This window comes from Bos indicus x Bos taurus, chromosome 3 (genome assembly GCF_003369695.1).
Source record: "Bos indicus x Bos taurus breed Angus x Brahman F1 hybrid chromosome 3, Bos_hybrid_MaternalHap_v2.0, whole genome shotgun sequence".
Taxonomy (NCBI): domain Eukaryota; kingdom Metazoa; phylum Chordata; class Mammalia; order Artiodactyla; family Bovidae; genus Bos; species Bos indicus x Bos taurus.
In genome coordinates this window covers 43,442,586-43,466,123 of record NC_040078.1, presented here as the reverse complement: position 1 = coordinate 43,466,123, position 23,538 = coordinate 43,442,586, and the positions used below count along the sequence as shown (strand labels likewise).

Sequence of the window (23,538 nt, the reverse complement as noted above, 5' to 3'; positions counted from 1 at the left end):
GTGGACTATACAGTCCATGGAATTCTCCAGGCCAGAATACTGGAGTGGGAACCCTTTCCCTTCTCCAGGTGGTCTTCCCAACCCAGGTATTGAACCCAGGTCTCCCACATTGCAGGTGGATTCTTTACCAAAAGAATGGTGGACTTTACACAAAGTCCACCTTAATTCCTTAAAGTTGATATTATCCTCAAATATGACTTCTCAGTCAAAACTTTGGCCGTATAGCCAGTGTTTCCAACTGTATCCTATTACAAGGAAAATAGATTCTTATTGAACATATGCAAGTAACTATATTGTCATGAAATTAAGAATACTCACTATTAGTTTCCGATTTTTTGAAGAATCACGTAGGGAGAAACAGATAAATAAATGTTTCCGTTCTGTTTGCAAAGATATAATTTACCAAATTGCTTTAAATTATAGAAAGTTTAAGAAAAAAGACTTCCTTCAATCTGTTAAAGTGTTAAAGAGCTAGCAATGTTTTTAACAAAAAGTCATAAAATTAAAAATCATTCTCATCATTTTCTCAGTCCCATGTAATTATTCCTGTTTTGCTTGATCTAAAGTTAGTAGTTTCATGAATCCATTAATTTTTTCCATTAGAGTTCTGGAATTTATTACCTAGTTCATTGGTATGATTTTAAAGTTATTACAAATCTGTAATGTAGAGTACTTATCAGTGTCATTTTCTTGAATCTTTTTGAAGACAAATGTTCTGGACAAACTTCAGGAAGGAAATGGCAACCCACTCCAGTGTTCTTGCCTGGAGAATCCCAGGGACGGGGGAGCCTGGTGGGCTGTCGTCTCTGGGATCACACAAAGTCGGACACGACTGAAGTGACTTAGGAGCAGCAGGAAAGCATAAGAGTAAAACAGTAACTATTTGTAAATGACAGAAGACTTAAAAATGGTCATAGTTAAGGATCTAGTGAGAGTTCATTCTAATGCAGTGGACAAGGAAATTTGATTATTTCTGTGATACACAAAATTTTAAGATGGTAACATCCCACCCCCACCCCAAGCTGGCAGTGGTCTGTAGGACAGTAGCTGCAGATGAGATGTAACCCACATTTCTGTCTCCTCATATTTTTTTGCCCCCAACCTTACAGTTGAGTTGCTTGAATACACAAGAATCATAACCTGCATGCCTGAGCAGGCAGAAAACCAACCCCAGTTTTTCAGGACACAAAATGAGACAAACTGGAAAGCAATAGCTGTCCCTGGGAAGGCAAGAATCAAACCAATGAGTGGGCTTCCATGGTGACTCAGTGGTAAAGAATCTGCCTGTCAGCAAATTTGGAAAACTCAGCAGTGTCCACAGGACTGGAAAAGGTCAGTTTTCATTCCAGTTCCTAAGAAGGGCAATGCCAGTGAATGTTCAGACTACCACACAGTTGCACTCATTTCACATGCTAGCAAGGTAATGCTCAAAATCCTTCAAGCTAGGCTTCAGCAGTTCATGAACTAGGCTTCAGCAGTACATGAATTGAGACTTTCCAGATGACAAGCTGGATTTAGAAAAGACAGAGGAACCAGAAATCAACTTGCTAACATCCTTTGGATTATGGAAGATGCAAGCAAATTCCAGAAAAACATCTTTATTGACTGTGCTAAAGCTTTTGGCTGTGTGGAACACAACAAACTATGGACAATTCTTAAAGAGATGGGAATACCAGACCACCTTACCTGTCTCCTGAGAAGCCTGTATGCAGGTCAGGAACCAACAGTTAGAACCAGATATGGAACAATGGACTGGTTCAAAACTGGGAAAGGAGTATATCAAGTCTGTATATTGTCACCCTGCTTATGTAACTTATATGCAGAGTACATCATACAAAATGCCAGGCTGGATGAATCACAACCTAGAATCAAGATTGCAGGGAGAAAGAAGTATCAACAACCTCAGATATGCAGATGATACCACCCTAATGGCAGAAAGTGAAGAGGAACTAAAGAGCCTCTTGATGAAAGTAAGAGGAGAGTGAAAAAGCTGGCCTAAAACTCAACATTCAAAAACCTAAGGTCATGGCACCCAGTCCCATCACTTCATAGCAAACAGAAAGGGAAAAAGTAGAAACAGTGACAGATTTTATTTTCTTGGGCTCCAAAATCACTGTGGACAGTGACTGCAGTCATGAAATTAAAAGATGCTTGCTCCTTGGAAGAAAAGCTATGACCAACCTAGACAGCATGTTTACAAAGCAGAGGCATCACTTTGCCATCAGAGGTCCATATAGTCAAAGCTATGGTTTTTCCAGTAGTCGTGTGCAGATGTGAGAGTTGGGCCATAAAGAAGTCTGAGTGCCAAAAAGTTGATGCTTTTGAGTTGTGGTGCTGAAGAAAACTCTTGAGAGTCCCTTGGACAGCAAGGAGATCAAACCTGTCAATCCTGAATATTCATTGGAAGGACTGATGCTGAAGCTGAAGCTCCAATACTATGGCTACCATAGTACCATAGAGCTGACTCATTGGAAAAGACCCTGATAAAGGGAAAGTCTGAGATAAGGAGAAGAGGGCATCACTGACTTCGTGGATACGAATTCAAGCAAACTCTGGGAGATGGTGAAGAACAGGGAAGCCTGGCATGCTGCAGTCTGTGGGATCATAAAGAGTCAGATGACTTAGCAACTGAACAGCAACAACAATGCAGGAGATTGGTTGGTCCCTGGACCTGGAGGATCACACACGCCGCAGAGCTAAACCCGTGGGCCACAGCTACTGAGCCTATGCTCTACAGCCCAGAAACTGCAACTCCTGAGCCCGTGTGCCCTAGAACCTGTGCTCCGCAGTAAGGAAGCTATGGCAATGAGAAACCCTTGCACCACAGCTAGAGAGTAGCCTCTGCTCACTGCAACCAGAGAAAAGCCCATGAAGCAACAAAGACCCAGCACAGCCAAAAATAAATAAAATAAAATAAAAAACGATGAATATACCAAAACCATTTTATATACAAAGTTGCAATTCAGAGAATGAATTTTTACAAATGTTCTCTCCTGCTAATCTGAATTTGTAAAGGACAACATCAGAATTTACCTTCCTCTCTTAGTCTCCTCTCCTGTGATTAATAGTCAGTCTCGGTTGATGAAGCTCCTTTGGGGAGTGGATTTATGACAGTTGACTTCCTTTTAGAGGATTTATGTTTAAGCAGATAAGGGAAATTCAGAGAAGGTTTCCCTGCGTTTTAATACCTACAACTCAAAATAATATGTCAAAGTAGCATATTTTGGGAATGACATATTTTGTTTCCCATCACCACCTTTTAAATGAGAATATTCAGGGTGAGACAGATCAAACCCTGTGTCCTACATACACGGTCTGGGCTGCCTCAGTTATATTTGAAATGGATATTAGTAGAAAGTATGTTGGATGAATGACTGGACAGATAATTGGAATCAACTGAAATATTCTCTCCCTTAAAGGCTAATCATCCTTCAGTAGCTATGAAGTATAACTTTTGAGTTTATTTCCCTTTATTAGAGAAGGAAGTTTCTATTTGATAACAGTCTGCTGTGGATTTGTGTGTGTGTGTGAAATTATAAAAAACTGAAGAGTAAATTGTAGACCTGTCTGGGTTACTGAGGTAGCTTGAACATCATCAAACTAGTAGTTAATAATAATGCGTGTATGAATTTATTAAAGTTCAGATCAATATGAATTGGTAGCTTAACATTAGATTTCACCTGTCTGAAAAACAGGTGTATCCTAAGTACATTAAACTTAATTGTTTCCTTTAATGAAGGAGTATAGTGCTGTGGTTATATATGGGTTTTGTTTTGTTTTTTTTACTTTTTTTTTTTAATATGATTTTTTTATACGTATTTTAATGATTGGTTTTTGGATGTCTTCTGCTATATAAATTTGAGAGTATTTGGTATATAAATATGAGTGTTTATTTTATAAGCTAAAGTGTAACTCAGCTGCTCAATCCAGATTGCCTACCCAAAACTCTTACTAGTTTATCATCCATGTCGGAGATACCATCCCAAATGGAACCAAAGAATCAGTTGCTGCCTGGAGATAAGCACTTTAATTGAAAAGCTTTGGTAAGTCAGGTAATATAGTAGAAAACAGAGTTAAAATGAAGCTGGAATTTTAGATCATGTCAGATAAGTGCTAAGAAAGAAAATTATTCCAGTAAGGAAATGTCCACACATGACTTTATACCTACTCTGCCTAGTTTTTCTGTAAAAGGTAGATAAGGTTTTTCTAAATTCATATGTGCTATAAAAAGCCAATTTTAAATGTTATTAGTGGCATTTTGTAACATGAGTAAGTCTTAGTTCAGTTCAGTTCAGTTGCTCAGGCATGTCCAACTCTTTGTGACCCCATGAACTGCAGCACGCCAGGCCTCCCTGTCCATCACCAATTCCTGGAGTCCACCCAAACCCATGTCCATTGTGTCAGTGATGCCATCCAACCATCTCATCCTCTGTCATCCCCTTCTCCTCCTGCCCTCAATCTTTCCCAGCGTCAGGGTCTTTACAAATGAGTCAGCTCTTCACATCAGGTGGCCGAAGTATTGGAGTTTCAGCTTCAACATCAGTCCTCCAATGAACACCCAGGACTGATCTCCTTTAGGATGGACTGGTTAGATCTCCTTGCAGTCTAAGGGACTCTCAAGAGTCTTCTCTAACACCACAGTTCAAAAGCATCAATTCTTCAGCGCTCAGCTTTCTTTATAGTCCAACTCTCACATCTATACATGATTATTGGAAAAACCATAGCCTTGCCTTAACAGACCTTTGTTGGCAAAGTACTGTCTCTGCTTTTTAATATGCTGTCCAGGTTGGTCATAACTTTCCTTCCAAGGAACAAGCATCTTTTAATTTCATGGCTGCAGTCACCATCTGCAGTGATTTTGGAGCCCAGAAAAATAAAGTCAGCCAGTTTGCACTGTTTCCCCATCTGTTTGCCATAAAGTGATGGGACTGGATGCCATGAGCTTAGTTTTCTGAAAGTTGAGCTTTAAGCCAAATTTTTCACTCTCCACTTTCACTTTCATCAAGAGGCTTTTTAGTTCCTCTTCACTTTCTGTCATAAGGGTGGTGTCATCTGCATATCTGAGGTTATTGATATTTCTCCCAGCAATCTTGATTCCTGCTTGTGCTTCCTCCAGCCCAGTGTTTCTCATGATGCACTCTGCATATAAGTTAAATAAGCAGGGTGACAATATACAAGCTTGACGTACTCCTTTTCCTATTTGGAACCAATCTGTTGTTTCATGTCCAGTTCTAACTGTTGCTTCCTGACCTGTATACAGTTTTCTTAAGAGGCGGATTAGGTGGTCTGGTATTCCCATCTCTTTCAGAATTTTCCACAGTTTATTGTGATCCACACAGTCAAAGGCTTTGGCACAGTCAATAAAGCAGAAATAGATGTTTTTCTGGAACTCTCTTGCTTTTTCAATGATCCAGCAGATGTTGGCAATTTGATATCTGGTTCCTCTGCCTTTTCTAAAACCAGCTTGAACATCTGGAAGTTCATGGTTCACGTACTGCTGAAGCCTGGCTTGCAGAATTTTGAGCATTACTTTACTAGCATGTGAATGAGTGCAATTGTGCGGTAGTTTGAGCATTCTTTGGTATTACCTTTCTTTGGGATTGGAATGAAAACTGAGCTTTTCCAGTCCTGTGACCACTGCTGAGTTTTCCAAATTTGCTGGCATATTGAGTGCAGCACTTTCACAGCATCATCTTTCAGGATTTGAAATAGCTCAACTGGAATTCCATCACCTCCACTAGCTTTGTTCGTAGTGATGCTTCCTAAGGCCTACCTGACTTCACATTCCAGGATGTCCGGCTCTAGGTGAGTGGGAGTGATCACACCTTCATGATTATCTGGGTCATGAAGATCTTTTTTGTACAATTCTTCTGTGTATTCTTGCCACCTCTTCTTAATATCTTCTGCTTCTGTTAGGTCCATACCATTTCTATCCTTTATCGAGCCCATCTTTGCATGAAATGTTCCCTTGGTATCTCTAATTTTCTTGAAGAGATCTCTAGTCTTTCCCATTCTGTTGTTTTCCTCTATTTCTTTGCATTGATCTCTGAGGAAGGCTTTCTTATCTCTCCTTGCTATTCTTTGGAACTCTGCATTCAGATGGTTATATCTTTCCTTTTCTCCTTTGCTTTTGGCTTCTCTTCTTTTCACAGCTATTTGTAAAGCCTCCTCAGGCAGCCATTTTGCTTTTTTGCATTTCTTTTTCTTGGGGATGGTCTTGATCCCTGTCTCCTGTACAGTGTCACAGACCTCCGTCCATAGTTCATCAGGCATTCTGTCTATCAGATCTAGTGCCTTAAATCTGTTTCTCAACTTCCACTGTATAATTGTAAGGGATTTGATTTAGGTCATACCTGAATGGTCTAGTGGTTTTCTCCACTTTGTTCAATTTAAGTCTGAATTTGGCAATAAGGAGTTCATGATCTGAGCCACAGTCTGCTCCCGGTATTGTTTTTGCTGACTCTTTTATCCAGTGAATACTCAGATGAGGCAATGTAGAATTATAACCCCTGTTTTGTAATTTATATCCTTTAAACCATTTTATGAAGTACATACTATTGTTTATTCCCATTTTATAGGTAAGAGAAAGGAGGGACAGAGGTTAAGTACTTTGCCCTGGTTATGGTTATGTGGAGACAGAATGTGAACTTATACAATCTGGTGGAGGCATACTCTAATATGTTATGGTGACTGACCCTCTAAAACTTAGACATGTTTCAACACTTAGGCATTATTGCAAAGACCATGCAATAGACTCCTTGCAAAAATTCATGGGCCATGAATTGTAGCTTTGACTGAGAGAAATCATGCTTCGTATCTGAATTCTGTCATATTATGCAAAGGAAGTTATAGACTTAATATCTCAGAACTTCAGTTTTTAATCTGTAAAATGAGTGGTATCTCCTTTACAGATAAAATGAGTTTTAAGTGAGATGATGCCATAAAGCACCTAGCACAATGTCTGATTGGTTGCAGGTGCTCAGTAAATAATTATTTCATTAACTTCTCTTGTGAAGTTGCAACTATTAGAAAATATTTAATGAAAACCAGTTGCATTTGTTTAAAAGTGAAAGTGAAGTCGCTCAGTCGTGTCCAAGTCTTTGCAACCCCATGGACTGTAGCCTACCAGGCTCCTCTCTCCATGGGATTCTCCAGGCAAGAATACTGGAGTGGGTTGCCATTTCCTTCTCCATATGTATGTACAGAGAGACTTAATTCACAGGGTCATTTTTCCCTTCTGAGAATTTACATATTACAGAGTTTATTTGTTCTTTTATAAATCTAACAGAGTAAATGACTATTATGTGACAGGCCCTGTATTTCAGTTAAACTTTACAAATAGGAAAGGCGTGTGATTAGATCCACATTTTATTAAGACATTTGCTATATGGACGGTAGATTTAGAGCTGTGAAACCCTGAAGGCTGTCCCCATCAGAAATGAAGCAGGACATGAGATAGATTCATGTTGTATTCAGAAATAGAAACAGAAACTCACAGACATAGAAAACAAACGTATGATTACCAAAGGGGAAAGGCAGGAGGAGGCGTAAATTAGGAGTTTGAGATTAGCAGATAAAAACTACTATGTATAAAATAGATAAGCAAGATCCTACCGTTTGGCACAGGCACCTATATTCAGTATCTTATAATGACCTATAATGAAAAATAATTATGCATGTATAACTGAATCACTTTGCTATATACCAGAAACTAATACAACATTGTAAATCAACTATACAGTACTTCAATAAAAATTTTTTACGTTTTGGAAACAAAAAAGCATAAAACAAAATATTTTTATATCCTATATGGTTAATACAACCATAGTGAATAGAAACTTCTAAGACTATTAAAGGTTTACTTGGGAGTGGTTGTGTTGTCAGATTTAGAATGGATTTGAATTTTAATATTGGAATTTTGTCCTTATGGTAGTGTGGTAATCTTTCATTAGTTACCCAAGCACAAATTAACAGGTTAAGATTTAAAAAAATTTTTAAATCTTTGATAGTTTGTCAGGCCATAAACTATAACAATTCATGTGAAGTTTCTGTTAAATTATTTTCACTGATAAACATATTTTTCTAAAACTTTTACCATTTGTGAAGGCTGCAAAGAAAAATATTTTAATGCCCCTTATCTTAAAGATTTATCCTCAGGCTGAATTAAATAAAGAACTAGACATTATTCTTGATTACCCTAGTACAGTTTAATACTTAAACATTTTTAAAATGTTAGAAAATACTAGAACCCTATTATTAATGTTAGTGCTTGAAAATCAAAGCTATTTTATAGGACTATGTTTGACTTTCTGCATATATATAGATATATTTCAGATGATATGTTTTGACAAATGTAGTATACCTGAAATTGGTCAATTTGAGGGTAATTGAATATCGACAGAAAACTTAAAATTGGAAAATTGTTTTCTAGCTTGTACATTTACCTCTGATTATCTACTATTAATATTTCAGGTTATAAAAACAGACTAATAAACATGTAATCTTTTTTGCCTTTTATTTTCTTAAAAAAATTTTTTTTGCCTTTATATTCTTTAAAATAGCAAAGAAATTGATGTTTTATAAAATTAGCTGTAGTAGAATTACTTTGTAATGTTTGTCAAGTCTTTACCTTCCCTGTAGAAGTGTTATTATTAGTCATTTAGTTTTATCAACCAAGTGGATAGGCTTCAGATTTTCCATGATGGATGATCTCTAGACTGATATCTCATTTTTTTGTATCCTTGATTTGTTACAGATTTTGGCATTTATTTTTAAAAATATATTTATTGAGCACATACTGTGTGCCAGGAACTGTTCTATGCACTTTTCAGTATAACCCAGTTTTCTTGTTAACTTATTAATATCTCTTTTGAGTAGTGAAAGCTTAATTTTAACCAGTCTTTTTCCAGCGCATAGTAAATGCATTCTTCCCGACTACACATGGACTGGAGAACAATTACATTTTTTCATTATAGACTCAGATGCTTGGTTTGGTTTGCTGGGGCTGCTGTAACAAATTACCACATGTTTGATTGCTTAAAATAAGAGTAATGTATTTTCCCACAGTTTTGCTGGCAAGAAATCCAAAATCAATATCATTGGGTTAATATCAAAGTGTCAGAGGCACTCTGTACCCTCCGGAGGCTTTAGGGGATAATCCACTCCAGTTTTTCTTCCAGCATCTGGTGGGCGCCAGCATCACTTGGTTTGTGGCTACATCACTCCAGTCTGGAACATCACTCCAGATGCTCCAGGCCAGCGTCTTCACATTCCTTTTTCCTCCATCTTTACAGTGCTGTTTTCTCTTTCGTGCATCCATGTTCAGTCATGTCCGACTCTCTGCAACCCTTTGGACTGTAGCCCTCCAGGGTGTTTTTAGGCAAGAATACCAGAGTGAGTTGCCATTTCCTCTTCCAGGATATCTTCCTAGCTTAGGGATCAAACCTGTGCCTTATTTTTCCTGACTGCAGGTGGATTCTTTACCCACTGAGCCATAGGAAAAGCCTTCTTGTAAGTACTTGTATTTTCCTCTTTTGTCTTTTATGAGGACCCTTGTGTTGGCATTTAGGATTTACTTAGCTAATTCAGAATAATTTTCCCATCTCAAGATCCTTAACTTCATTTCATCTGCAAAATTCCCTTTTCCAAATAAGGTAACGTTTTCAGGTTCTAGGGATTAGGAACTGTTGCTCAGTAGGGTCAGCAGTTGGGAGGAGTTGAGTTAGAGCAGGGAAAAGAGGATGAATGGGACCTGCTAGCACCGTTGTTTCTGTTTCATCACATTTAACTCTTGAAAATCTTCTGGAGTAATGGCTCTTGCTTCGTTCACTCTGCCTTCCAAATCTTGTGCAGGTTTTGTGTTTCGTTGATTCTGACCCAGCACCATATAGAGAAGGGGATTTGGGGAAATGTGTTTCAGTTTAACCATTACTGTATACAGTAATAATACAAGGACTGTAATTTGCCTGTGATACTTGCCTATCATACACTGTGTCATAGCAGTTTACACCTTTATATTGTTGTTTAGTCTCTTAAGTCGTATCTGACTCTTTTGCGACCCAATGGCCTGTAGCCTGCCAGGCTTCTCTGTCCATGGGTTTTCCCAGGCAAGAATACTGGAGTGGGTTGCCATTTCCTTCTCTTGACCCAGGGATCAAACCTCTATCTCCTGCATTGGCAGGCAGATTCTTTACCACTGAGCCACCTTGGAAGCCCTTGCATCCTTATAGTATTTCTTAAATTATTTGAATAATTTGTGTCTTCCAAGCTAGAGGATAAGCCCTCCAAAGAAAAAGATTATATTTGTTTTGTTCATCATTGTATATCCAGTGCTCATTGTAGTGCCTGACCATGGTATGTATGTATTTAAACATGGATGGTGAATTGTGTGATACCTTTATTTTCTACTTCTGACCCCAATCTCCTGAGTCTTGAAACTATCCTAATGGTTAGTGCCTGTGACCCTGTCATGGAGGAGGAATTTTTCCTTTAATTCTTTTGGGTTCTTCTGACTGGTCTCAGAATTGAATTGACATAAGATAGATTGAGAAAAGAAAAAGCACACAAAAGTTTAATAACACATGTACATACAGAGACCCAGGAAAACTGAGTAACTTGTCAAAATGGCTGAAACCCTCATCTTAAATACCCTCTGCAGCTAAAGACAAAAGAGGATGTAGTAGGTAGTGGTTTGTTTCTTCAAAGAGAAGGAAAGCAATTGACGTGAAGATGGAAAAGTAAAAGTTTGCTAAGTAAATATTTGCTGGGCCATGCAGTGACAGTAGGACCCAGAGTGGACTGTGATCTCTAGGCTCTGCCTAGAGTTTCCGCCACATACAGCCCATATTCCTTGCAGATATCTCTGGTGACATTCTGGGAACAGGCCCTCTATCTAAATTCCCCCTTTTTTTTTTTTTTTTTGGTCAGTTAAGGGAAAGGTCAAAGTTTCTTGCTGAGTCTTTAGGGCTTTCACTGTTTTCAGCTTGAAATAATCTGCATGTTGAAGACATACTTTGGGGTGGCAACTTCTGGCACCCTACAGACCCTACCTGGATTGTACACTAGCCTCTGTTCTTTGTAGAATGCCTTTTAACTTCAGCCTTTAGCTATCAATGGCAGGATGTGACCACAGCAGAAAGTGATAGAACAGAATAGCAAAGGGGTAGGGAAATGGATGAGTGAGAAAAGAGTACCTTTTACGTGGCACCTACCTCACAGTAGAAGGGAATCTTAGAGCTATATCTTTTAGGTCATTATGTTTCCCCAGTCATTAATGTGTGTAAAGAGTACGATAATACTAGACAATTTTTAATCTAAAAACTAGAATGCAAAGAGGTTTTATATTTGTGAAGTTGAAGAAATATTTGAATACTATTGATTTTATCTGAATGTAGAAGTGAAAAATCTGCCGTCTGTAAAGAAAAAAACAAGTTAAAAATTGACAGTACTCTAACTTACATACAGGTCATACTGTCTTATGTACACAGAAAACCTGGCACCTTGAAGAAGAAAAGGGAGGAGAAACAATGAAAGGTTGTTTAACTTAGAATGTAATAGGAACCACAGACTGTAGAGTCAGTTGGTAAGTGTTACTGAACAGGATTTTGCTTTTCTTAAGCACTCTAGAGTGAACTTAAGCTCACTAGTTTAGTGGAGGTTATTATTTCTACTGTAGAAACAAAATGGACTATATTGATAATATAAAGTACCTTTAACTCATGTTTCTTTTCACTTTTATAAAAAAATAAGACTTCTGGATTTTCCACAGGAGTATTATGAACTTCAGGTACAACTTGAAAGTTGCTACTTTCGGGGGAATATTATGTCTACTGAGATAGTTTGGAAAGAAGACGTATAAATGCCAGTTGTGATGAATTTTATTCATCATTATTTAGCATACAGTTATAGGTTGCAGTTTTAAAGTTTTGGCATCATGGAAGATAATGGACAAAAAATTGCAGCTGAAGTCAGCATTTCTGTATGTATTTGCTTTTTCTGTTCATTTACTTAGAAAAAACTTGGAAGGTTTGTTTTTATACTAATAGCTGTTTCTGACTACTCTGAATTTATATTTGCATACCACTTTATAATGTGTTTTTATATTTCTCTATTATGCATCAATAATGTGTGATATATAATACTCAGGAAGTGTATATCAGAACTAATGTTTAGAAAATGTAAAAGTAGCTCACTCTAAGAAATCTTAAGTTAGAAATTTAGCCTTTTGTTTTTATAATGGAAGGAAAATTAATTTTCAGAATTCCTTAGGTACTTAATAGTCTTTCAAAATCCACATAAATTGTACTACAATTTAAAAACATTAATTAAACATTTAGTTTTGCAGGACTTTTAGTGGCTGGAGACATAACAGCAAAATACAGATATTGTCTCCGTGGAATAATGGGCTTCATACAGAGACCTAAAGATTATACATATGTTATTGGAAATAACTTTGTAGCCAGGCTGATTTTCAGATTTATCTACAAGTAAAAAATAAATAGAAATTTTTAGTATATAGTGTTTTTCTTTTCTTTTTTTTTTCCAGTCTTGTTTATCTTACAAGGCCTCAAACAATTGAAGTAACACTCATGCTTCTCCCCCCCAACAAGGATCTTTAGTAAAAAGCAAAAGATTCAATTTGAAGAGAAACATGAGTATAGAGTTGAATGTTTCAGAATTTGGTTAGTGCCTATCTAGTGCAATGGACAAGGAAATGGCAACCTACTCCAGTGTTCTTGCCTGGAGAATCCCAGGGATGGGGGAGCCTGGTGGGCTGCCGTCTATGGGGTCACGCAGAGTTGGACAATACTGAAGTGACTTAGTAGTAGTAGTAGTAGTAGTAGTGCAATAATAATGGTATAAACAAACAAATAATTTCTCACTAACCCTGATTAACATAAGGGTGAAAGTAGTAGTAGTGTGCATTAATGATAAATATACTTTATGTAATATATATTTTTTTTAAATGTTTAAAGGCTTTAAGTAACTCAGAATTGGTTGACAAAGCCTTATAAAGGCAAGGATCTTAGGGAGCTACTTTAATGAAAATAAGGGATATGTAATTAGCATATCAAATATGCTTAAATTATACCTTCTAGTATTTTTGAAAAACCTTTTTTCCCCCCGAAGATTGTTAATTACTGAGAATTTTTTGAACTCTTAATAAGTTCACTAATATTTTTTACACACAGTTCTAACCAAGTCATCATACAAACGCATCAAATCCGAATTAATGGAGGTTATTAGGTGAATGAAGTTTTTGTTGTACATTTTTCTTTCAAGAAGTGAGAGGGATTTAAAAATAATAAAACTCAACTTTGTAAATATCAAACTTCTCTGGCAATTCAAAAGAAAAATAGTGATCAGAAAGCAAATACAAGATCTTTTCTAGTGACTAAGCAAATCCTGAAATATTCCTGTGCAAAGGACTTTTAGAAGGACTTGCAGTGTGACTGTATCAAATTAGTATGATTATAGTATACACACACCAAGATTACAGCTATACATTATTATTATACACTAATAACTTTATAATAGTTAATGATAATATGTTATGTATTGCTATATGTATACTCACGGTATACAATGTAATTTTTTTTTCTGCACTGGGTCTTTGTTGCTTTTGTGCAGTCTGTCTTTAATTGCAGAGAGCGGAGTCTGTTCTTCGTTGAAGTGCTTTGGGCTTCTCGTTGCAGTGGCTTTTCTTGTTGCAGAGCATGGGCTGTGTGGGCTTCAGTAGTTCAGCATGTGGGATCAGAAGTTGTTGAACTACTACTTAGATTTTCCACAGCATGTGGAATCTTCCCAGACCAGGGATTAAACCTGTGTCCCTGCGTTGGCAGGCAGATTCTTATCTACTGTGCCAACAGGGAAGTCCTCAAAGTTTACAATTTAAATATTGAGATAGTACTTCTGGATGAAAAAATTGAAATTATTGTGTATAGTTAGAACTAGAAGCGATGGCACCCCACTCCAGAACTCTTGCCTGGAAAATCCCGTAGACAGAGGAGCCTGGTGTGCTGCAGTTCATGGGGTCGACTTCACTTTCACTTTTCACTTTCATGCATTGGAGAAGGAAATGGCAACCCACTCCAGTGTTCTTGCCTGGAGAATCCCAGGGACGGGGGAGCCTCATGGGCTGCCATCAATGGGGTCGCACAGAGTCGGACACGACTGAAGTGACTTAGCAGAACTAGAAGAGACCTGAGAAGTCATATAAAATATTAAATTTTAGAAAAATAGCTGGAAACAAATTAGCTTATATAATATTTAGGAGCTACTTGTTGAAAAATGTTAAGAAAATTTTTAAATTTAAATCTTTAAAAGGAGAAAAAAGGACCTTAAATGTTGATCAGTAGGAGAATGGGTAAATAGAAGGCCCGCTTATTTAATGGAGCATTATAGAGTTATTAAAAGCAATGAACTAGGTCTGTATGTCAACATAGAAGGCAAAACAATGCTGAATACAGTAAGGAAGATGCTAAATAATGTATACCATGTTTGTATAGGTATGTATATTAAATATAAAACATTAAATATATTTAATATAATTATATTAATATACTGTATATTATGTTATTACATGTTCTATACAGATATAGTTCTGTTAATGTTAAATAATATAAAATATTGGAATATTTTATGTTAAAAGTTTGATGCCATGTATTAAAATATTTAGGATTACACATATTTCTGTGTAGGTATATAAAATTTTAAAAGTGCACTGAAATACATACTCCAAACGCATGATAATAGGGGCACAGTGAGGAATAAGACTTAGAGTTGTGGCTTAGAGAGAATTTTGACTTTAACTATAATGTTTTATTCCTTTAAAAAAGGAAAGATAAGCAAATGTGACAAGATTGATAATTGTTAGTTCTAGGTGGTGGAATTGTGGACATTTGTTACATTCTTGGTATTTTATTATATTTTTAAAATCCATTCTTTTCCCTCAAGAAAGATCTACTGTTTTTTAGGAGAATTTAGAACTTTTGATTACAAGACTTTATTTCCTGTGTAACTAAGAATCTCCAAAAGTTGTTGAAGTCCTTTCAGTGGGAATATGAAATGGCCTAGGTACTTTTATCTTTGCTGCTAATGTCCTCAAGGTTTAGAGATTTCCCAAAAACTTAAGAAAAATTGACAGAATCTATATCAAAATATCTTCATATGTCTTTGAGTAGTGGGATTGGGTTCAATATAATTTTTGTTTCTACATTTTTCTCACTAACAGTAACTACTTTTTAAAGTAAATAAAATGCTTTTTTAGAAAAACCATAACAAACCGAACCAAAGAAAGTCATCAAAATGAAATAGTGCTGTTTATTGATCAGGAACAATACATTTTTCATGTCTTAGCTTTAAGGTGAAAGTGGAACATCTAAGCATCCTGACCCTTCTAATACTGCTCTAAATCTGAGAGCCTCACTGAACTCCAGGTGGGTTCAGGGAGCTTAGTAATCGGGGTCTTTAAAGGAATATGGGTGTTAACTTGTTGACTGGTACATGAGGGTTTTGACTGTAAACTGAATATGGCTACATTTGGGAAAGAACAGTTTCTTGTTGATTATTGATATATAAGTTTCTTGGATAGGAAGTTTTTGTGAAACAAAGAATAATCTGGAAACTAGACGATTGGTATCACCTGAAAGGATAAAAGAAGGGGGATTAGACAATAAGAGAAAAAAATGTAGGAGAGACTGAAATTAAATATTAAACATGAAAATGTTAGAAGTTTGTTTTCAGTTATAATGGGAAAATATTATAGATATATTCAGATCAGATCAGATCAGTTCAGTCGCTCAGTCGTGTCCGACTCTTTGTGACCCCATGAATCGCAGCACGCCAGGCCTCCCTGTCCATCACCAACTCCCGGAGTTCACTCAGATTCACGTCCATCGAGTCAGTGATGCCATCCAGCCATCTCATCCTCTGTTGTCCCCTTCTCCTCTTGCCCCCAATCCCTCCCAACATCAGAGTCTTTTCCAATGAGTCAACTCTTCGCATGAGATGGCCAAAGTACTAATATTATATTATATATATATAAAATATATATAAGACTGTCTTATAGAGGTGGAACATAATCTTTGTTTTCATCTATTTTGTTTTTATATATTTGTTTTGCATATAGGGGTTTATTAAATGAAAGTACTTACTTCTACCTTATATTGTACTCTAAAATCAAACTAAGTGTATGTCTTAGAAATACACTTCTTGACAGAGGATGAGGTGATTGGATGGCATCACCGACTCGGTGGACATGAGTTTGAGCAAACTCTGGGAGATAATGAAGAAGAGGGGAGCCTGGTGTGCTGCAGTCCATGGGGTTGCAAAGAGTGATTGATGTTAATTTATTTGATAATCATTTAATAATACGTGAAAGTCATCTTGTACTGCTTAAACTGACACAGTACTAGATATCATATCTCAGTAAAACTGGAAGAAAAAGAAATAGGAAAAAAAAAAAAAGGAAATACTTCATTTTTTTCATTTTGAGTTTTTTTTCTTCCTTTAGGCAGAATTGTAAATTCAACTGTAATTCTTTACAGGTGCTCTAGTGCAAATAATCATGTGTTTGCATATATTTTACTTCTTGACTTCATATTAGAAAAACAACACCCTTCTTTGCTCCTGCATGTTTCCTCTACTCCTCATACAGAGTATTTCACTTCTGACACTTCTGGTCATCAAATCTGTGTGGGGTTTTTCCCCACACCAAGGCAAATTCTCTGCAACACCAGCTGGATGTCCTTCTGCAGTTCTGATACTACCTATCTGGAGATGGTGTCGGATCCCATATGTTAAGGGCTAAGTCTCACAAGACTGCTCCCACCCTACTTCATATGCTGATCACAACCTGGGTCCCCAGTTACCAACTGACTTGGATTTAGCTACAAATCAGAGGTCCTCAGGCTTGATTAAATTGCTAGAGTGGCTCGTAGAACTCAGGGAAACATTTATGTTCACCAGTTTATTAAAGGATATGATGAAGAATACAGATGAACAATCAGATGAAGATTAGGGCAGAGTCTGGGAGGGTTCCCAGCACAGGAACTTCTGTACCCATGGACTTGGGGTGCTTCACCTTCCCTGTACACATATGTTCACCAACCTGGAGGCCCTCCGCACCCTATACTGTTGGGATTTTATGGAGGCTTATCATGTAGGCATGATATATCATTAACTCCATATTCAGCCCTTCTGCCTTCTTCAGACAATGGGGGAGTAGGGGAGCTCAGAGATAGGGCTGAAAATTCCAAGCTTCTAATCATGGCTTGTTTTTTCTGCTGAGCAGCTCTCCTTCAGGACTCATCCAGAAGCCCACCCAAATTTGCCTTATTAGAACAAAAGACATGTCTATCACCCAGAAAATTACAAGGATTTCAGGAGTAATGTGTCAGGAACTGGGGTCAAAGACCAAATATTAGAATAAAAGATGCTCCTAGTGCCCTTATCAGTTAGAGAACTACCAGGGTTTCAGGAGCCAGGGGCAGAAACCAGTGTATATTTTTTTCTATTCTCTCACAGACTTAGAAAAACAAAAAATAACATTGTGAGAGACTAAGAATATTAAGAACTGTTTTATCACAGTGAATGTTTATATTGATGTTGTATATACTTGGATGTGGAAAAGCCACATTGTAGAAGTAATGTATCCTGGCTTAGAATCTGACCTTTATATTTTCATTTGAAAAGAAATCAGAGTATTGCCGTTATAATATGTACATTATGGTCTTCAGTTCAGTTCAGTTCACTTGCTCAGTCGTGTCCAACTCTTTGCGACCCCATGGACCACAGCACGCCAGGCCTCCCTATCTGTCACCAACTCCTGGAGTTTACCCAAACTCATATCCATCGAGTCAGTGATGCCATCCAACCATCTCATCTTCTGTTGTCCCCTTCTCCTCCTGCCTTTAATCTTTCCCAGTATCAGGATCTTATCAAATGACTCAGCTCTCCTCATCAGGTGGCCAAAGTATTGGAGTTTCAGCTTCAACATCAGTCCTTCAAATGAACACTCAGGACTGATCTCCTTTAGGATGGACTGGTTGGACCACCTTGCAGTCCAAGGGACTCTCAAGAGTCTTCTCCAACACCACAGTTCAAAAGCATCAATTCTTCGGTGCTCAGCTTTCTTTATAGTCCAACTCTCACATCCATACATGACCACTGGAAAAACCATAGCCTTGACCAGACGGACCTTTGTTGGCAAAGTAATGTCTCTGCTTTTTAATATGCTGTCTAGGTTGGTCATAACTTTCCTTTTAAGGAGTGTGCATCTTTTAATTTCTTGCTTGCAATCACCATCTGCAGTGATTTTTGAGCCCCCCAAAACAAAGTCTGTCACTGTTTCCACTGTTTCCCCATCTATTTCCCATGAAGTGATGGGACCAGATGCCATGATCTTCGTTTTCTGAATGTTGAGCTTTACACCAACTCGTTCACTCTCTTTGACTTTCATCAAGAGGCTTTTTAGTTCTTCACTTTCTGCCATAAGGGTGGTGTCATCTGCATATCTGAGGTTATTGATATTTCTCCCAGAAGTCTTGATTCCAGCTTGTGCTTCCTCTAGCCCAGCGTTTCTCATGATGTACTCTGCATATAAGTTAAATAAGCAGGGTGACAATATACAGCCTTGACGTACTCCTTTCCCTATTTGGAACCAGTCTGTTGTTCCATGTCCAGTTCTAACTGTTGCTTCCTCACCTGCATATAGGTTTCTCAAGAGGCAGGTCAGGTGGTCTCTTATTCCCATCTCTTTCAGAATTTTCCACAGTTTATTGTGATCCACACAGTCAAAGGCTTTGGCATAGTTAATAAGGCAGAAGTAGATGTTTTCTTGGAACTCAGTTTTTCGATAATCCAGCGGATGTTGGCAATTTGATCTCTGGTTCCTCTGCCTTTTGTAAAACTAGCTTGAACATCTGGAAGTTCACTGTTCACGTACTGCTGAAGCCTGGCATGGAGAATTTTGAGCATTACATTACTAGCCTGTGCTGCTGCTGCTGCTAAGTCGCTTCAGTCGTGTCCAACTCTGTGCAACCCCATAGATGGCAGCCCACCAGGCTCCCCCGTCCCTGGGATTCTCCAGGCAAGAACACTGGAGTGGGTTGCCATTTCCTTCTCCAATGCATGAAAGTAAAAAGTGAAAGTGAAGTCACTCAGTCATGTCCGACTCTTAGCGACCCCATGGACTGCAGCCTACCAGGCTCCTCCATCCATGGGATTTTCCAGGCAAGAGTACTGGAGTGGGGTGCCATTGCCTTCTGCGTACTGGCTGTGAGATGAGTGCAGTTGTGCGCAATTTGAGCATTCTTTGGCATTGCTTTTCTTTAGGATTGGAATGAAAACTGACCCTTTCCAGTCCTGTGGCCCCTGCAGAGTTTTAGTTGTACAGAATAAACAAAAGAGTTTCTTAACCAGATTTGAAATAATTTTGTAACATTTTCCAGGAAAATCAAATGCCTTTGCCAAATGTAGATTGCTGGCAACTTATTCTCCTTTTATACAGAGATAAAAGGCCACCAGGAAGTCTTTTGAAATTTTACAGTAGCATGTAATGGGATCTAGAGAACTTGATATTTGACTTCATAACTGCTATTTCCAATTAGTAGTTATAAGGCCTTGAAGAAGTCATCTAACTTCTCTGTTCACTGTTTTCTTTATTGTAAGAGGAATAGATTGTACTGGATGATTTCTAAAACATTTTCCACCTCTAAAATGCTACAGTTTTATTTCACATTAGGATTCTTTTGCTCACACAGATCTATAAGTATGAGATAGATGGGTGATAAAGTGGTTGTACCACTTTAATTCCCACTAGCAAAATTGAGAGTTCTTTTCACTTTAAACCCTCTTCAACACTTGGTAGCATCAGTTTTTAAGATTTCATCTGTTCTCGTAGGTATATAATGTTATCTCATTGTGGATTTAATTTGTATTTCTCTAATGACTGTGATATTGAACATTTTTTCGTGGGCATATTAGCCATTTTATCTTTTGTTGGTGAAATGTTTATCAAATCTTTTGTCCATTTTCATTTGGGTAATTTTTTTCTACTCATTGTGTTATAAGAGTTCTATATACATTCTAGATACAAGGCCATGGTCAGATTTTTGTATTGAGAATATTTTCCCCCATGATGTGGTTTGCCTTTCATTATTTTTACAGTATCTTCAGAAGAGCAGATTTAAACTTTGACAATGTCCACTTTTTCCATATTTCTCTTTTGTGGTTTGTGCGTTTTGTAAGAAATGTGGATATGATTTTCTCCTATGTTTTTACCCTGAATATTTATATTTTTAGCTTTTATAACAGCTCTATTTCTAGTTAATATTTGGCACGAGGCAGATAAATAGTGGTTCGTTTAAAAAATTACAGATAGCTCATTGTTTCAGAATTATTTGTTAAAAAGACTATGCTTTCTTTTTGGTACCTTTGTCAAAATTATTTGACCAAATATGTATAGGTCTTGTTCTGGAATTCATTCTGTTCCATTGATCTATTCTTCTGTCCTTATGTTAATAACAGTCTATTTCTAGAGCTTTATAGTGAGTCTGGAATTTCAGTAGTTTAACCCCTTCCAGTTTATTTTTCCTTTTCAAAATCCTTTTGGTTGTCCAGGTCCTTTGTATTTTCCTATAAATTTTCAAATCAGTTTGTTAGTTTCTACCAAAAAAAAAACCCTTCAGGGATTCTTTTTTTTTTTTTTTTGAGATTGAATCTTTAGATGAATTTGAAGCAAAGATGTGGCTTGGGGCAGAGAGGCAGTTGACTGACCATGCACACTACATTAAGTCCTTCCTTGAAGGAGGATCTTAGTGGGTCATCTCCAAGTCTACAGAGTTTTAGTGACTGATGGTGTTATTCAGATCTTCTGTATTCTTACTGGGTTTTGTGTGTGTGTGTGTGTGTGTGTGTGTGTGTGTGTATTCTATCAATTACTGAGAAAGGTGGGTTAAAATCCCACATTCTGACTGTAGATTTACCTGTTCTTCCTTTTAGTTCTGTCAGCTTTATGTATTTAAAGCTATGTTAGCACATGTACATTTATAATATCTTCCTGATGTGTTGACTCTTTTATCATTATGAAGTATCCTTTAATTCTAAAAATAATTCTTATGTAATCTGTTTTGCCTGATACTAATCTAACTCCTCCAACTTTCTCATAGCTATTTTTATCATGGCTTATCTTTTTCCATTCCTTTTACTTTTTAACATGTTTGTATGTTCATATTTAAAGTGAGTCTCTTAGAGTTAATATTAAATTACTTTAGGAAAAATATTGGAGCTTTGCTTCTTTTATTTTTGGGGGACACTGGATGAAGTGTACATGAGAACTTCTGTACTATTTTTTTCAATGATGTAGATATAAAATTATTTCAAGAATGTTTATAATTGCTTGTTGGTGGTACGTTTTTGTAGTGACGGCTTTAAAATTCTTGACTGATAATTCCAACATCTGTACTAACTATGTGTTGTTGCCTGTTGATTGTCCTTATTTATCCTAGTTGAGATTTTTTTGTCTTTGAGTATGATGAGTACACTCATTTTGGATTGTATCCTGGGCATTTAGAGCGTTATGAGACTTTGGTTCCTACTTAAATAGACACTGGAGAGGGAGGGATGGGTCTGCACCTTCAATGCCATTCACCTTGTATACGGCAGGAGTGGTTGGCAGAGCTCTGCCCCCATGATCTGTTCGGCTACAGTGTCTGGTGGGGGTGGGAGGGCCACCAACTCTGTTGTCATTTGTGCACGTTAGGGATGGTCATCAAAGCTCTGGTCACAGATTACACAGCACTCAGTTGGGGAGGTCACATCCTGTAGGACTGCTGTCTTCCCAGTCCTCGGTTGGAGACGGTGGGCTTTTTCTTACGGCGTTTTTCTTATTGACCTACATCTGTTGGTGGTTCCAGGTTGTGAACTGCTATAGCACCCAGGGTAAGATACATGAGTGGCAAAAATCTCCAGGGAATTCACTGCTACATTTCTCAAGATCTGCAGTCTCTAGCCAGTTTGTCTTATTTTTTCACCTTTTCAGAGTCTCCTTATAGTTGCTTTGTCTTTGGTCCAAGATTTATAGTTGTAACTAGCAGGAAAAATAGGGTGGAATGCACTTTATCTTCTTTGGAATGAGACATCTCTTACTGATTTTTAATGTTTCTAAATTTCTATGTTTTCTAACTTTATTTGCCCTGTGTATTTTGTTTTTCAGGCAAATGAAGATAAAACAATGTCAGCCAACCTAAAATACCTTTCTTTAGGAATTTTGGTCTTTCAGACTACCAGTTTGGTTCTGACGATGCGTTATTCTAGGACATTAAAAGAAGAGGGGCCTCGTTATCTGTCATCTACAGCTGTGGTTGTTGCTGAACTTTTGAAGATAATGGCCTGCATTTTATTAGTCTACAAAGATAGCAGTAGGTATCTAGGGTTTTTTGGGTTTTTTTTAAGTCACTGAAGTTTATTTAATTGTTTTAGAGTTATTCATATATATATGTGTGTATGTATATACACACACACATACATACATACATACATACATAGACACACACACACACACACACACATATATATAAGACTTCCCTATTGGCTCAGCAGTAAAGAATCTGCCTGCAACACAGGACCCACAAAACACTCGGGTTCGATCCTTGGGTCAGGAAGATCCCCTGGAGTAGGAAGTGGCAACCCACTCCAGTATTCTTGTCTGGAGAATCCCATGGACAGAAGAGCCTGGCGGGCTACGGTACATGGGGTCACAAAAAGTTGGACACGACTGAAGCGACTTAACACACACAGTCCACACATACATACATACATATATATATATAGGTACGCATATGTATATGATATATATATATATAGGTGACTACACATTGGAACACTATTGCATTAAGAACATTTCAATTTTCATTTTATTAAGATAGTTTTAGTCTAGTAATAAAAGTATCTTATTCTAATCTATATTGTGATTTTATGTCCTGATTAATGCTATAAATATGAAGCATAGTTTCTTACATTTACAATAATTTTGAGAATAAGAATAATTTAGAGGAGTCATAATTTTTTACTAAAGTCTAAGCTTTTTTATTTTATTTGCTGCATGATTAGTTCAGCCATGACTAATTTTATATATATATATATATATACACACACACACATATTGTAACATGTCTTAGAATTTATTTCTTTTTATGGCTAAATAGTATTCCATTGTATGTATATGTGTGTATATATATATACATTGGAGGTCCCCAACTTAATGATGGTTCGACTTAATGATTTTTTTGACTTTGTGCTGTGCTCAGTCACTCACTGATGTCTGACTCTTTGCGACCCCATGAACTCTAGCCCACCAGGCTCCTCTGTCCATGGGATTTTCCAGGCATGAATACTGGAGTGGGTTGCCATTTCCTATGATGGCATTAAAGTGATATGCATTAAGCAGAAACCATACTTTGAATTTTGATCTTGTTCTGGGCTAGTGATACGATACTCTCAGGGTGCTGGGCAGCCACAGCAACCTGCAGCTCCCAG

The 23,538-nt window shown here is 37.3% G+C and overlaps 1 protein-coding gene and 1 non-coding gene across 5 annotated transcripts in view; one reads left to right on the top strand and one right to left on the bottom strand.

The window, feature by feature from the left end:
• The window catches only part of SLC35A3 (solute carrier family 35 member A3), a 44,808-nt gene that overhangs the window by 3,975 nt on the left and 17,295 nt on the right, over positions 1 to 23,538 (top strand). For 2 of the 4 annotated variants that reach the window (XM_027536414.1, XM_027536416.1), the window contains exon 2: positions 22,217 to 22,421. In XM_027536414.1, coding sequence (XP_027392215.1) covers positions 22,217 to 22,421 — 205 coding nt within the window. Of the gene's footprint in view, positions 1 to 11,487; positions 11,978 to 22,216; positions 22,422 to 23,538 lie in introns of those variants that run through there. The other 2 variants (XM_027536417.1, XM_027536415.1) reach the window with 2 other exon arrangements.
• Positions 12,543 to 12,657, bottom strand: LOC113890660. Its single transcript, XR_003510606.1, has one exon. It is a non-coding gene; the product is annotated as a U5 spliceosomal RNA (small nuclear RNA).